The 15,173-nt window shown below is 38.9% G+C and overlaps 3 protein-coding genes across 4 annotated transcripts; 2 read left to right on the top strand and 1 right to left on the bottom strand.

The window, feature by feature from the left end:
- Positions 1 to 305: 305 nt before the first annotated feature.
- LOC141607672 (putative mitochondrial protein AtMg00310) lies at positions 306 to 755 on the top strand. The gene has a single exon (XM_074427026.1). It carries the CDS (start codon positions 306 to 308, stop codon positions 753 to 755), a length of 450 nt encoding a protein of 149 aa, XP_074283127.1.
- A 39-nt stretch (positions 756 to 794) lies between these two features.
- Positions 795 to 1,874, top strand: LOC141607671 (uncharacterized). Its single transcript, XM_074427025.1, has one exon. The coding sequence runs from the start codon at positions 795 to 797 to the stop codon at positions 1,872 to 1,874; it is 1,080 nt and encodes a 359-aa protein (XP_074283126.1).
- Positions 1,875 to 6,530: 4,656 nt separating this feature from the next.
- On the bottom strand, positions 6,531 to 14,921 carry LOC141605656 (histone deacetylase 19-like). Of its 2 annotated transcripts, XM_074424533.1 has the most exons (9): positions 14,665 to 14,820; positions 14,403 to 14,449; positions 13,529 to 14,091; positions 12,028 to 12,468; positions 11,019 to 11,249; positions 10,421 to 10,491; positions 10,270 to 10,330; positions 6,935 to 7,009; positions 6,531 to 6,847 (listed from the first exon to the last, which is right to left on the bottom strand). In XM_074424533.1, the coding sequence occupies exons 3-9, from the start codon at positions 14,057 to 14,059 to the stop codon at positions 6,749 to 6,751; spliced, it is 1,509 nt and encodes a 502-aa protein (XP_074280634.1). In that variant the 5' UTR covers positions 14,060 to 14,091; positions 14,403 to 14,449; positions 14,665 to 14,820; the 3' UTR covers positions 6,531 to 6,748. The 2 variants fall into 2 exon arrangements, with proteins under 2 accessions (XP_074280634.1, XP_074280633.1); XM_074424532.1 differs by lacking the exon at positions 14,403 to 14,449 and having other exon boundaries at positions 14,665 to 14,921.
- Between the last annotated feature and the right edge of the window lie 252 nt (positions 14,922 to 15,173).

Below are 15,173 nucleotides of genomic sequence, written 5' to 3'. Positions count from 1 at the left end.
TCAAAGTGGAAGAGCAGGACCGATACTTAGGCTTGCCCACTATCGTAGGAAGGTCGAAGAAACGGTTAACGGACATTATTCGAGACAAATTGAGTAAGAGAATCCAAGGCTGGCGCGGGAAAATATTGTCTAGGGCGGGTAAGGAGGTCCTTTTAAAGGCAGTGGCCAATTCACTCCCTACCTATGTGATGAGTGTGTTTAAAATTCCCGCAAGTTTTTGTGACGATCTTCGCTCTATGGTGTCTCGTTTCTGGTGGGGTCATGGGGATGGGAGGAAGGGGATCGCGTAGGTGGCTTGGAGGAAGATGTGTCAACCGAAGTGGAGAGGAGGATTGGGGTTCATGGACTTTCGCCTTTTCAACTTGGCGCTCCTAGGAAAGCAAGTTTGGAGAATTATAACCATTCTGGATAGTCTAATTGCTCGACTTTTACGAGCCAAGTATTTTCCAAACGGAGATATCTTATCGGCTGGTTTGGGGAGTAATTCAAGCTACACATGGAGGGGTATTTTTGAAGCTAGGAGTGTGGTGGAACGAGGATTGCGAAGGCGAATTGGGAATGGTCTCTCGACTGGTATTTGGAAAGATGCGTGGATTCCAGCAAATCAAACGGGTCGTGTAATTTCCCCTTGTTCCAGTGGGAATGAAAATATGACAGTGGCCGATTTACTTGATGAAGAAGGGATGGGCTGGAATCTTACGAGGCTTGATCAGCTATTTCTTCCTTTTGAGCGGGATAGAATTTTGGGGATCTGACTTAGTTCGAATAGGCCACAGGACGAATGGTATTGGAGTATGGAGAGGGATGAGGATTTTACGGTTAAGTCCGCATACCGGATGCTCGCTGGGGAGGAGTTGGACGTAGGGGTGACTTCGGATTGGGAACGGGAAAAATGGCTGTGGACAAGACTCTGGAAGGTTCCGGTTTGGCCCCGCGTTAAGCTTTTCTTCTGGCAACTGTGTGGAGAGGCTTTACCAACAAAGGCGAACATTGTGTCTCGAGTAGGAGGTGAGTTCCCTTCTTGTACTTTTTGCTCTTTTAATTGTGAAACGAGTATCCATTTATTTCGTGACTGTAGGTCTGCACAACGGGTGTGGGCTGGTTTGAATTTGGAAGGTGAAGTGGAGGAGTGTGGAGGAGGGGCTAGGGATTGGGTTGAAGCACGATGGAGAGAGCTCGGGTGTGTGGAGCAAGGGAGGTTCATGGTAGGGTGTTGGGCCTTATGGGAACATAGGAATAAGGTGGTGTTTGAAGGGGAGGTGGCTGACCATGTGCGGGTGATAGGCCGGGTACGTGATGTGATGGAGGAGATTGGTGGAGGTGGCGAAGGGATGCGTGGGCAAGGGGAGGTCGAGCTGTCGGGAATGGGGGAGAATGGACCTACGAGGTGGAAGGCTGCTCAAGCGGGGTATGTTAAGGTGAATGTAGATGCCGGGGTGAAGGAGGAGGATGGGGTGGGTGTCGGGGCAGTTTGCAGGGATGGGGCGGGTGCTGTGAAGTGGGGTGTGTCAAGGGTATGGAAGGAGGTGTGGGAGCCACATGTTGCTGAGGCGGTTGCGGTGCTCGAAGGTATTACGGAGGCTGCACGAAGAGGACACACTCATGTCGTCATTGAAAGCGATTGCAAACAAGTGATAGATGCTCTGGAGAAGAAGAAGAAGGGGCGGAGTATTTTTTACCTAGTCTTAGATGATATTTGGTCTTTGTTGTCGTCTTTTCATTCGGTTATTTGGTCTTATACAAATCGTGTCAATAATAGCGTAGCTCATGCGTTAGGTCATTTATTTCCTAGAGTTGTAGGTCGTAATATGTGGTCGGATGTTCTACCTCCGATTGCGAACATTGCTGTTATCGCTGATTCTTTACTAATATAAGTCGCCCTCAGGATGTTCCCATCAAAAAAAAAAAGGAGCAGGGGATGTCATTTTGGCAAATTGTTGGCAATTTGACTTTTCTTTCTATGATTCATCACCATTCCCTTCAAATTGACTCGGTCTTAATCCTTCTCACCTCACTTGGTCTTTCTTTTATACACAAATCAATCCCTATAAAATTACAATAATTAAAACAAAAACAAAGCAATACCAAATACTAGGCCAATAAACGTTATTCGCTATAACTATAAAAAACTAATTCTTCTTAATTATAATGTAATAAAATGAGCTATAATTCGATAAAAGCACACAAAATCGATGTAAGTAAAGAGATAAGACGGGGTTAAAATGACACTAAAATACTACTCCCTCCAAAAACTAATGTTCTTCCCATTTCATTAAAATACTACTCACATATAATAGAGAAATGAGAAGAACATTAGACGGAGTACTTATCACTGACCATCTCTCATTACAAGTAAAACACATATTCTTTTCCCTCCTTTATGCCACTTCTTTCTCACTTGGCCTAGCAGAAGTCATTTTCTTTATTGCAGTAGGCCTTTGGGTTGAGACCGATGAACCCTAAAATGATTTGCTTGAGTATTGATTATTAACAAAAGGTTTAGATATGGGTTTTTCCAAAATTGGTTTAGATTTCTTGAAATATGAAGAAAGGGTAGCCTCATTCAATTTGGCAAGAGCAAAGGCATCCACAAATGATTTGGGTTTGTGCATTCTAAAAGTGCTCTGAATATCAGAATCTAATCCTTTTAGAAAAAAAACTCAGAGCTTGTTTTTCAGTAAAGTCAGTTATGTTAAGCAATTCGTCAAATTGCTCCTGATACCAATGTTGTCAGGATCGGGATCCTACTTTGGATCGATGGGGAGGGTAGGATCGAATCGGTAGAATCGGATCATAGAATCGTAAGATTCTACAAACTCACCAATTACAGTGTTTTATTTAGTAAAAACATATCATTGAAGATCAAAATACTTATTTATTAATATTTATCCATAAAATATTGATAATTAACGATTTTAATATTATTATTATATGAACATGTTTCTACCACTTACCCGAAATTTGAGTTTTACGATGTCATTATATAAAATATATATAAATTTTTTTTACTATTAAATCAGATCGTAGGATCGTATTATGATTCTACCTCAAGAAATTTTCAGATGATTAGGATCGTAAGATTCTACAACCATAATAGAATCGTAAGAACCAGGATCGGTCAAACATTTTTAGATCGTAAAATCGTAGAATCATAGGATCGAATCGAGATTCTGACAACAATGCCTGATATTGTTCAACTATTCCCTTTTGCCTTAGATTCATTATTTCAGCCATAGGATCATCAAATGCATTAGTCCCCTAATCTGGCAACTACAGCAGCTTTATATTCAATCCATCTAGGTCAATCTCATATCCTTTAATTTTCTTCAAAGATTGGTGCCAAAGTAAAGATTTGCCCTCTAAATGCATTGAAACCATTTTTACTTTGATCTTCTCAGAAGTATAATCAATCTTAAAAAACTGATCACATTTGTAAATCCAACCAAGTACATTATCACCATTGAAATTTGAAAATTCAATATGCGAAAATCGACTGAAATTATAATTAGGGTTTACAAAATTACCAGAAGTTCGAGCGCCAAATTGATTAAGATTGATTAGAACTTCCAAAATCTTTTTCCACATTTACGACCAATTAACCCAGAACATGCTCAATTCTTGTGTTCATACGATCAATCTTGTCATTCAACTCTTCTTGCTGCAATTGAATTGTTACATTCATTTCCACCTTGTCTTGATTGTGAATTCTTACAAATCCCCCCAAATTCGCTTCAATGTTAATCATTGCTTCGCCCAAATTCTTCACCTTGTCCTCCATTGATTGCAAGGTTTCGTCAACAGAATTATCAGTTTTTCGAGTTTCGTGGCACCATTTTCGATCAAGAGAATCTAGGAAGGATCTCTGAGACCGCTGATATAAGAGATTGGGAATTATTCGAGAAACCCTAAAATACAATAAGAATCCCTAAATTGAGAGGGAAATCGAATTAGTTATTTTACTGATGAAACGTTGTGGAACGAATACAGAGAAAATTCTAGAGAAAGATTATAGAGAGATAAGTGAAATTATACAAATGACAAAAGCTAATGAAGAAATGTAATGACTACTCTATTTATACACTGGAACTCGATGTAACAGCTTTTCCCGCCGCATAAATCGTGTAACTGAATTTCCAGGTTGTTGATGAGTAGTTATCAAGTTGTTGTTGAGTTGTTATCTTGAGCTGGCATTTTCTAACTGACAGTACACATCAAATAGGGGGTGTTAGGAACAGTAACGGAACATCCACCTTTATTTACCAAAATTGGGAAATTTAACAAGAATAATCCAACCTATAGGCAGTCTTCTCATATTAATCCCAATCTCGGTTTAACCCACAATAAACCTAACAACGACCCCCTTATCTCATACTAAACTTGACATTTTTTTTACCTTAAATTTTCGATTAAGTGTCATTTTAGAGTCCACTGTCTTATTTAATCAATCTTATTCTTCAATTCTTTATCCTTCATTATCAAACCTTCCATTTTTCCTCCATTCTTCCTTCCTTTTCACTTATCAATTTCTCATATTAGCTTCCTTCTCTTTTATTTATTTCCCTCATTTTGCATTATAAAAGCTTGGTCTAAAATAATGCTCTACTCAATATAACACAAATAAACTAGATATAAACCATTAAAATCAACAAAATTCACAAAACTGAAACCCTAGAATATAGAAAAACAAATTTACCAAACCATAAACACCATCATAATCATCGCTCACTTCAACTACAACCACCACTCCCTTTAATCAAACTAATAGGAATATTTATAATAGTTGGGCCTCAACCATCACCTTAAGGTTTTGGTTAAGATGGTTCATCTATCATGGTATCAGAGCCAGTGTGACCGAAGGTCACGGGTTAAAATCCTGGTAACCTCAAAACTCCTCAAAAACTCGAAGTGGAAACCCAGCACACGGTACGGGGGAGCCGGTGCACAACTAACCACTCTTCAAACCCAACGGGCATTTGAGTGAGGGAGCGTAATAGCAATATTTATAATAGTTGGGCCTCAACCATCACCATCACCTTAAGGTTTTGGTTAAGATGGTTCATCTATCAATAGCAAGCGAAATCAAAGTGATTTGGAATCGAGATTGAAGGTGTTTATGCGGGTGAGTTTTGATTCCAGACAACGTTTCTGGCAAATTGATGGTGCTTCTACGAGGGAGGTCAATTCCGCGCGAGTTTGAGTGGTTGGATGGGGGCGGGTGGTGGTGGTGGTGGGTGTCAAACTGTCAGGTGTGGTGGAGTGATGGATAATAAGTAGTAATACTTCTAATGATAGGGATAGACAAGTGAATTATGAATTAATAGAGGTATTAATTAATGTATTATTAATGTACTCCCTCCTAGTCTCTATTTCCTTCCCTTTGTTTGTGGGCACGGGAATTAAGGCGGCGAATAAAATAAGAGTAAGGGGGTGTTTGGTTGGGAGATTTGGAATGGAATAGAATGGATTCTACTCATTCCAGATTTCCAGTATTGGTTGAGGCATTTTGGAATGGAGTTAGAATCCTGATGGATTCTAATTCCACCCCAACCCCTTAAAATCTCATACCCACCTCATTCCTATGGATCCATTCTTTTGTGTTTATTTTTCTAATAAACCAAACATGATTTGTAAGGTATGGAATTGGAACCTCGTACTTCTATGGTTTCTCATTCCAATCCATTTCCATTCCTAAGTATTGAACCAAACGAACCCTAAACGTGTTTGGTGGAGTTTGGTGATAGGAGAGAGGTATGAATAATTAAGAGTTAAATAGGAATTATGGGGCCAAAACATTAAGGAAAGTAATAAAATATGGGTAAAAGAGTTGGGTGGGGTTTGGTGATAGGAGAGAGGGATGAATAAAACAAGAGAGAGTTTTCAAAATAAGAAACACAAATTCTCATTTGTGACGGCGATATCCGTCACAAGCTTGTGACGGATACCATTTCCTCTCACAAAATGCCCATTGAGAGGTGAGTGGGAAGCACATGAGGGGTGCCCCACCTTGTCCCTCTCCCTTTTTGTGAGAGGTCACAAGCTTGTGACGGGATTAGCCCGTCACAAGCAAGAGTAGCTGAATAAGAAAGGAGAAGAAAACCTGCATAATCCATTTAAGGAAATAGGAAAGAAAATAGTGAATAGGAAGTATTATAGATTATTAAGAAAATACAGAAATTTGGAAACTAACCTGTAAAACAAGTATCCGGTTACCTTAGTCTATTTTGAGAATAGTAAATCTAAAGTATGGTTTATTGTAGGTTAAACTAAAGTTGGGATTAATACGAGAAGACCGCCTATGGGTTGGATGATTCTTGTTAAATTTTCTAAAAAAAAAATACCTAATCAAAAAAGGATTTGTGCCAAGACGCATATTGACACTACTCGCCTTGTTCCTCTAGCTCCTATAAAACACTGATCTTCATGCAGGTATCGTATGAAATCGTGTGCTACAGAACAGCAGAGACCATCACCCGTTTCAGCAATGTGGTACACACGCTGCAATGTTTAAACTAGGACGCTAGGACCAAAACTGAGAGAACTATCATCCTGAGGGTTCAATATGATCCCTGAGATATCTGGAAGAGTTATAAGCTTACAATAAGTTAAGATATTCACTAGGACAACGCACCCGCTACAAAATTCTGCAGTCACGACTACATTTCACTTGGAAATACGACCATGGAAGCCCTACAAATTTACATTGCAGAAGAAACCTAAAACAAGGTTAGAAGAAATGGGTCAAACTTCATCACGAGTTCATATCAGCTGCTTGATCAGGAAGCTTGCTCGAATTGCCGTGCTCCATTTTCACGGAAGTGTCTGGATGATCTACTCCTACGTTTGGAGCCTGTAAATAAGGGGAAAAAAGATAATCTCAATTTTGAAAGCTTGGTTAAGAAGAGGGTAATCTTAATATACTGAACGTTGGTTTTACCTTCAAAGTGGTATTCCCTGTGATGAAAGAAATATCCATGTCTCTAGCATGTTCCACGGGTTCTTTCACATCCTCCTGAAAAAATATATTGTGGGCTAGTTAGACTTAGACTACATGCTACCGAGGCTACAGTTAACACACATTAAATTAAAATACACATGTTTACAAAAAAATTCAGTCACCAAGTTGCTAGAGATAGAGAGAACCAAAAAGCTAAAGGAAAATTATGGGTTTACATCCTCGTACAAAAGCAATTTTTTACTCCCTCCTATTCACTATATTCTTCCCCTTTCCTTTTTGCACAAGAAATAAGAAAGTGAATTTGGACCACACAAAACACACTGCCCCACATGCAATTTAATTTGGACCACACAAATCAACCCAAAAAGGGAAATAGGGAAGAAAACCCGAATAATTCGAATAAAGAAATAGGGAAGAATATAGTGAATAGGAGGGAGTAATAAACATGTCATGCACTTTAAACTTCAAATGATTTAAAATAAAAGAAAACGCACCCAAATATGTCCCCAACTCTCACAATTCTACATTAAAAAGTCAGTTTCAATTTAAGACGAAGAAAGGAGAAATCAAAAGCTCCAAACATCTAAAAGTAGATGAAAATGACAAAAAACATGATTTGTTGATGCTGCATTTAAAGCAACCAACTACGGAGTAATAAACCGTTTGATTGATCAATTGCTGAATACAATACGCTGTGTCAATGGCTAAAGTTATCATCCTCCTTATACATCCGTTTGATTGATCAATTGCTGAATACAATACGCTGTGTCAATGGCTAAAGTTATCATCCTCCTTATACATCACGCACATAAATCCTTGCCTAAAACAAATCACAACTATAAAAACTACAACCGAAACCAGACATATCCATCATATTATGTAGGGTGCTTCAACCGGAACGACGACAACTTGGGATTATTTTGAGAAGATTGTAAGTTGGAATTATTTATGGCGGACCAACCAAAGTTGAGATTATTATGAGCAATTTTTCCCAACAAAAACATAAGTTATTTTCCAGCATGTTTTTGCGGTCAATTTTTTTTTTTTTTTAATAGAGAACAGGTAAATAGTCTTTACAAATTAAAATACCTCCGTAGCAAAAGTTGAGCCCTTATCACCGGTGAGGGGAAGAGGGAGATAAGTCTAACCCTCCAAACCATCCATCCAAACAAAACTTTAGGCGTACGATAGAAACCAAGTACATCATATTCACATCAGTTAACAGGTCAGACTCCATGTAAAAGCATCAACATACCACATTGCCTCCACTCTCCAGAAAGATCCCCCTATACCTTATAGGTATTGTTGTGCGGAAGCGTAAATATCCCGTGTTGGGCCTTTGCTGCACTAGTGTCCACTGTCCATAATAGTACGATATTGTCCGCTTTGGGCCAAACCCTCACGGATTTACTCTTGGACTCCTTCCCAAAAGGCCTCGTACTATTATATTTAGTAGATACTTATAAAGATGATCTTCCATCTTTATCCTAACGATGTGGGACATGAGTTTGCACCCTAACAATCCTCCCCTCAAACCAAGGACCATCATCTTTGACTCGGGCCTTGACCTCTATGGAGAATTTTCCCACACTTACAGCCCCAACTTCTAGACACCCGAAACATCACAAGTCTTGATAACCTCCCCTTAGCCGACACACCATGCTACCACGAGTCATGTCCCACATGCTCCTGAGCCTGCATGTCCATGTACCCTTCTTGGCAATTTGCTACACATGCATATCGAACATCCTCTGCATCCAATATACCCATACCCAATATACCCATACCCTGGACCGGGTCCGGCACTTCAGAAGTCCTAGAACACAAACGGTCTCCTGGAAAGGACCCACCATACCTGTGGCACCCAATCTAATAAGGGTCCACCTGATCAACAGTTCTAGTACGCAAATGGTCTTTGTCCCACAAGACCTATGACGCCTTTCATCCATTTAACCCTGGACCTGGACCGGGCTTGCTCAAAGACTCACCCCGAGCTAGGAATTCCATGCCTTACGGTGTACAACTTCAAGTCTTGGACCTACTCATGCATCCTCATGTCTAAGTCGAACCTTGGGCTCTGATACCACTTGTTGTGCGGAAGCGTGAATATCCCGTGTTGGGCCTCTGCTGCACTGGTGTCCACTGTCCATAATAGTACGATATTGTCCGCTTTGGGCCAAGCCTTCACGGATTTACTCTTGGGCTCCTTCCCAAAAGGCCTCGTACTATTATATTTAGTAGATACTTATAAAGATGATCTTCCATCTTTATCCTACCGATGTGGGACATGAGTTTGCACCCTAACAGGTAAACAGATTGAGGTGGTATCCAATGTACACAGCCTCACCACCCTTGTAATCAGGAAGGCTACATGATAGACCTAGATCTAGCAAAGCTGCCCCGACCTGATAAGGCTGACCACCTGACATGAGTATGACCCAAATCCAAAATTATTGACCTGGACGACCCAGACCTAGACCTGACCGAAACCTTGGTTGACCCAATGTTGATCCAGCCCGAGGTGACCCGACCCAAAACCACTTGACATGTAATTGCATCCAAAATTATCCATAAGTGACCCAAAATGATCCGAATTACTAGTATTATTAAGTCATATTGATATTATACTCCATTTTTTTCCTTCCCATTTGATTTACGGCGGTCTTCAAGACGCAACTTTGACCCTTTTTCTCAACATCTATATCTTACTTTTTTATCTCGAAATTTTTCTTGATAATAAGTGTAAATGTTTTAGTTTTACAAATTAAAATATTTTTTATTCTCCAACTTATTTACTGTCGAAGTTTGTAAACTTTGACCTCCAAAAAACAAATGGAAATAAAATAGGAAAATGGAGGGGGTATATAAAAATAAAGGGTTCAGTGGTTTCATTGCTCCGGAATAAACAATTAATTTTGTAAAATACTCTTTGTTAGTCAAATTAGTACTTTAACCAGACCCGAACACCCGAATATAACCAGACCCAAATGACCCACACCCGAAAACGAACCGCACCCGAAAATACCCGACAACTTGACATTTGAAATTGACCCGACGTGACCGAATTAAAATGACTGGCCGACCCAAAATGACCCCACCCAATTGACCCACCTCCCACCTCTAAATAGACCCTTGCTGAGAAGTTTAACAGTCTACATCTTTACAATACAGAGATGAGGCTGTGTCAATTAGACAAATTCAAGTTATTTCGTTTTACTCCAAGCCAAATAGTGTGGCAAATCTCCCACATCTACGTAGAATGTGAATTCAAACTTTATATAGCAAGAGAAATGTCTGCACAGCTAAAAGCTTACAGGATCTTTAAGGTCAGGCTCCATGATCTCTCTCTTTACTCGGCCCCGGATAGAAATCGGACTGCGTCAAATAAGCAAGTAACCATAAGAAAAATGGAAAATCAATTTCACAGGAAGACTAGAGAGTCATACGGTAAACAGATACACTCACCGGTCTTCATCAACCTCCATTTCAGAGTCCGGATCCCATCTTTGATCTGGATCTTGCTGATCTTCATCTTCCTGCACATAAGAAGCAGAAACATGAAAGTGCCATATAATTAAGCTCATAAAATCAAGACTTCATCAATGCTGCTTTAACATCAAGGAACCAGAACCAGCAGCTCTTTCTATTTAGTGTCTAGACATCTCTAAAGTCTATGGATATAATGTCATTGTAGTGTTGTCACTGTTGCGTGCGTGCAATGAGACCTTATACAATAACATAACCAAACTTGCAGCGGGTATTGATGGATTACAGCTTGATAGATTCAAGTTGCTGTCTTTTTCGACAAAAGAGCTCTATTTATCATCACCATCATCAGTACTACAGTAGTGCCTCAATAGAGGCTCCAGCTCCAAGCAGCGCAAGGTGGTAAAATATACACAAACTTTCTCCCATTGTAACAAGCATTTCTCTGTCTTAAATATAGTAACTGTTTTATGACGGAGAGAGAACGATCCCTCCACGAAACATTTATTCAAGAGATGCATGCACAAATATTAAAAGAGAGTAACAATGCACCACAGAACAGGTTAAAGACACAAACCTCCTGAAGCTCAGTTTCAGGTGGACGGTCCATAAACGCAACGCTTGGAGCATGCTGTAGTTTTGAGAGATAATCTAGAAGCTTTGATCTAATTTCTTCCAACATTGGTCGTGAATTCTTGTTTTCCATGTTACTTGGAGCAACGTGAAGAGTATAGTCAGGACCAAAGTACTCAAAATACTCGTGTTGCGGCATACTATCATCAAGCTCCATACCTAGAGCAACCCCAGTCTGCAATCACGCCAGTACATCATTGTTTAGACTAAAAGGACATACCTCCAAAAGTAAACCTAGTCGTTAATTACGTACATCCGAAAACACCATGTTACAGGGTGCAACAATATAATTGGTGTCATTGGTTATTTTAAGTGGACCCAAGGACTTTGTATTCTTTGTATTTACGATATAATTGAAAATACAAGATGGCTCACGCTGAGTGTGCTGGTAAAAAGCAATTGGTTGATGCAATTGCTGACAAAATTTTCTTTATGAGCGTTTGGAAGCTGTCACTGTGTATTTACTAAGGTTGCATACATCCAACCTCTTACAATCGCAAAACCATTAGCGGCATTGCATGATATTTAATTGTATTAATGTCGTCATGTTAGAATCTCAAACACAACATGACAGTTTGATGTATTTAAGCAAAAAGAAAAAAAAAAATTATGATATGGATGTAAATCTATTCGTTTTGCGCACTTCATGCCTAGTATAAGCAAGCTTTAAACTTTGAACTTCAGCACAAAAGGATTTGATAATTATCTTCAACTATATGCCTAAAAGGCTAAAATTAATTATGTACTACTCCCTCTATCCCCATGAATTGATGTGAATTCTTTAGGTTTTCATTTTTGGGTGTCTCGGTCATTTCTCTACATTTCCATTTTCCCATACCAAGGGAATGGAGGAATTTCATTCACTTTCCTGATAGTTGTTCACCCACGGGCCACATCATACTTAGTCCTCAGACTCCTCACCAAACAAACAAACAAAATAAAAGAGAGCATACCTCATAACACCAGCAGCGTGCCACATTTCTTATGGTGTATCCACCGCCACCGACCAACAATAGTGGGACATTGAAGGACCTCATATACTTGACACACTCTGCATGACCTCTGATGGAGAGGTTGAAACACCCCAATCTATCACCTGACAGTGAATCAGCACCACATTGCAGAACCACAGCTCCAGGCTTAAAAACCTCCATCACTTTTCCCATGATAGGCTTGAATAAGGACTGATAGCTGTCGTCATCAATCCCATCATCTAGTGGCACATTGAGAGAATAGTATTTCCCCTTTCCATACCCAACATCTCTGATGTCTCCTGTACCAGGAAAGTAATCCCCAAACTTGTGGAAAGATACTGTCATGACCCTATCTGTAGTATAAAAGGCCTCTTCCACACCATCACCATGATGGATATCAATATCCACATATAAGACTCGCTGCAATGTCAAATAATGAAATTTTGAAGGCTGACAGTTATATATGCAAACGACATAAGATTCCAAAACTCAACAGATTTGAAATCACAATGCTATTGTATGATCTCATTACATAATATATTTACAAAAATACAGTGTCAAAAATCTGTTAAATAAAGGGAACTGAGTGAGTGTTATAGCATGGTTTGTGGAGAAAACAAAATAAAATGTTTTTTACAAGAAAAGATCGATATACTAGTATATCACATGCCAAATACTAGCTCATACAAAGACACTAATAACAAAAACATCAGATCAACGTACTATAGCAGAAGCAGCCTAGCACTGAGCTACGCAATTAAAGAAAATTTTAATTACAAGAATATCCCCGAGTGCCATAAGATAGAGCTGCAAGGCATGACAGTCCATAAACTAGGCAAGTATATCCTTTTGAGACCGTTGGAAATTACAAGTGAAATCTACGATTTGCTGCATGGAGTTTCAATCATATTAGGTTGTCACCAGCTTGCCAAGACTCTTTGTATAACTTCCGTCACATGAAAATCATTTGCAACTTGAAACAACACAGATACCATGTGTAAAATCAACAAGAAATTCTCCAAGAAAAAAAAGAGGGAAATCTCAAATTCATTTAAGTTCACTACATCTGTTTTGTGCGACATTCAAACAAGTCACTTCACTTCATTTCCACTTTACGTAAGAAATAACCCACACGGCTACATGTTTCCCTCACATATTTTTTATTTCTGGCACATAGCTTTAAGAATGGGGGAATAACAATTTGTCATCTGATACTGCACGAATTCATCTAGTAGATGAATTCCTAAGCGTGACATACACAATGGTAGCATTAAACTAGATAAAAATGCATAGTACTTCAAGAAACTCAATTAGCAACGTACATTGAAGCATATATTTTTAAAAGCACATGAGCAATTGAAGGGAACCTTGAGGAATAGGGGTGATATCATTGTTAATGTAGTATTTATAAAAGCCAATTAAAGGAACAGATGCCATGAAATGCATGTGGAACAGGCTAACTACCGTCAAGAGCTCTCACCTGGTGCGTCTTAAGAAGTTCCAAAATTGCCAATACAATGTCGTTCACGTAGCAGAAACCAGATGCCTCACACTTTTTTGCGTGGTGCAAGCCACCAGCCCAATTGATAGCAATGTCACAATACCCATGATTCAATTTCACAGCACCACCAACTGAGCCTCCAGCGTAAGTTTGACAAAAAGAGTAAAGGCCATCGAACACAGGGCAGTCTTCTCCGACATTAAATCTCTTCAATTGCCTCAGCTGATCCTGTTGTGTTTCTGGGGTAATGCTCCTAAGGAAGGCCACATAATCATCGGCATGGAACCTACAAAGATCTCTATCTCTAGCAGGGACAGGCTTAAACACTTGCATATGTTGAAGCAGCCCGTAGTGAGCCAAGAGGGCGTGTGTCATACGAATTCTATGTGGCTTCATAGGATGACCTTGTCCATAGTAATAGTTTCCGACTTCTGGATCATAGAAATATGATACTTTACGCTTCACCCCATCCGGCCCAGATGGTAACGAATTACCACCGCTTATGTCCATAGTTAAAAAATACACTAACCAGTAAAATTATCCTGAAAAGACAAAGAGCTTAGTTTCAGCTTTAGCATTCATTACATGAATCATAAGCTAGAAAAAACAGCATCACCGAAAATCAAATACTCCCTCCATCCCAATTTTATAGGAAGTTAGGAACAGATACAAAAAACTTATTTGCTTTTGCTATTCCCTACTCATTCTGTCTTTGTCTCATCTATCCTATTTGACTTGTTTTAAGTACGAGACGGATATGCACGTACTAGCCAAGAATTGGTGCGAAAACTTAAACTACGGTGGATCAAAAGGGCACAGAATGTGGAAAAAAAAAGTACTCAGTATCCATTACCATTAAACACATGTAACATTAACTAAGAAGTGTCCCAACTCCCAACCCTACAAACAAATCAGAAATAGTGAGCTCTGAAAACATTAAACTGATAAATTAGGCTAACAATACAACTCCAAGACGATGATAAATAACAGGTAGCTGAGTGAAAAGATTGAATCTGAACAAGGCAGAAGAAATTTATAACTGCATCTTTAGAATTTGTTAAATTAAAAAAAAAAAAAACACTTAAAAATAAAATTAAAGGGCATGAGAAACTCACCTGATTGAAAACTAAGTGGGCATAAACCTTAAAATTTTGAATATACTATGGTTGAGCTGGTATATAGATATCCATTTTTTTTATGAATAGAGACGAGAGAGGGAGAGAGATGCGAGAAAGAAGCCTTTGGAAGTTTGGAGTATGAATTAGTAACGTGGCCTCACTTTACATCCAAACCAGCTTAAAACCCATATAGGATATATCTATCTATCTATTTTTATTAATAAAGGAAGCTTTTTTTGAGCGATTGTAGAGTCTCCAACTTTTGCGAACTACCTCGAACAAAAATATAATTCTCCTTATAAAAATAGATTAAAAAAATCAAATAAAACAATAAGATAAAGTTTATGAACAAATAAAATACTACTCCCATTAAATATTATAATAATAATAATAATATAATAATAATAATAATAATAATAAAGTAGTGAGCATCTATCAATTTAGATAAAAATCTATCTTCCCCACCGAGTATTCGACCGGTAGTATAAATAGAAAACAAACCTACA

Source organism: Silene latifolia, chromosome 10 (assembly GCF_048544455.1).
Source record: "Silene latifolia isolate original U9 population chromosome 10, ASM4854445v1, whole genome shotgun sequence".
NCBI lineage: Eukaryota > Viridiplantae > Streptophyta > Magnoliopsida > Caryophyllales > Caryophyllaceae > Silene > Silene latifolia.
Note: the sequence above shows the minus strand (reverse complement) of the source record. Positions and strands in the feature narration are given on the sequence as shown.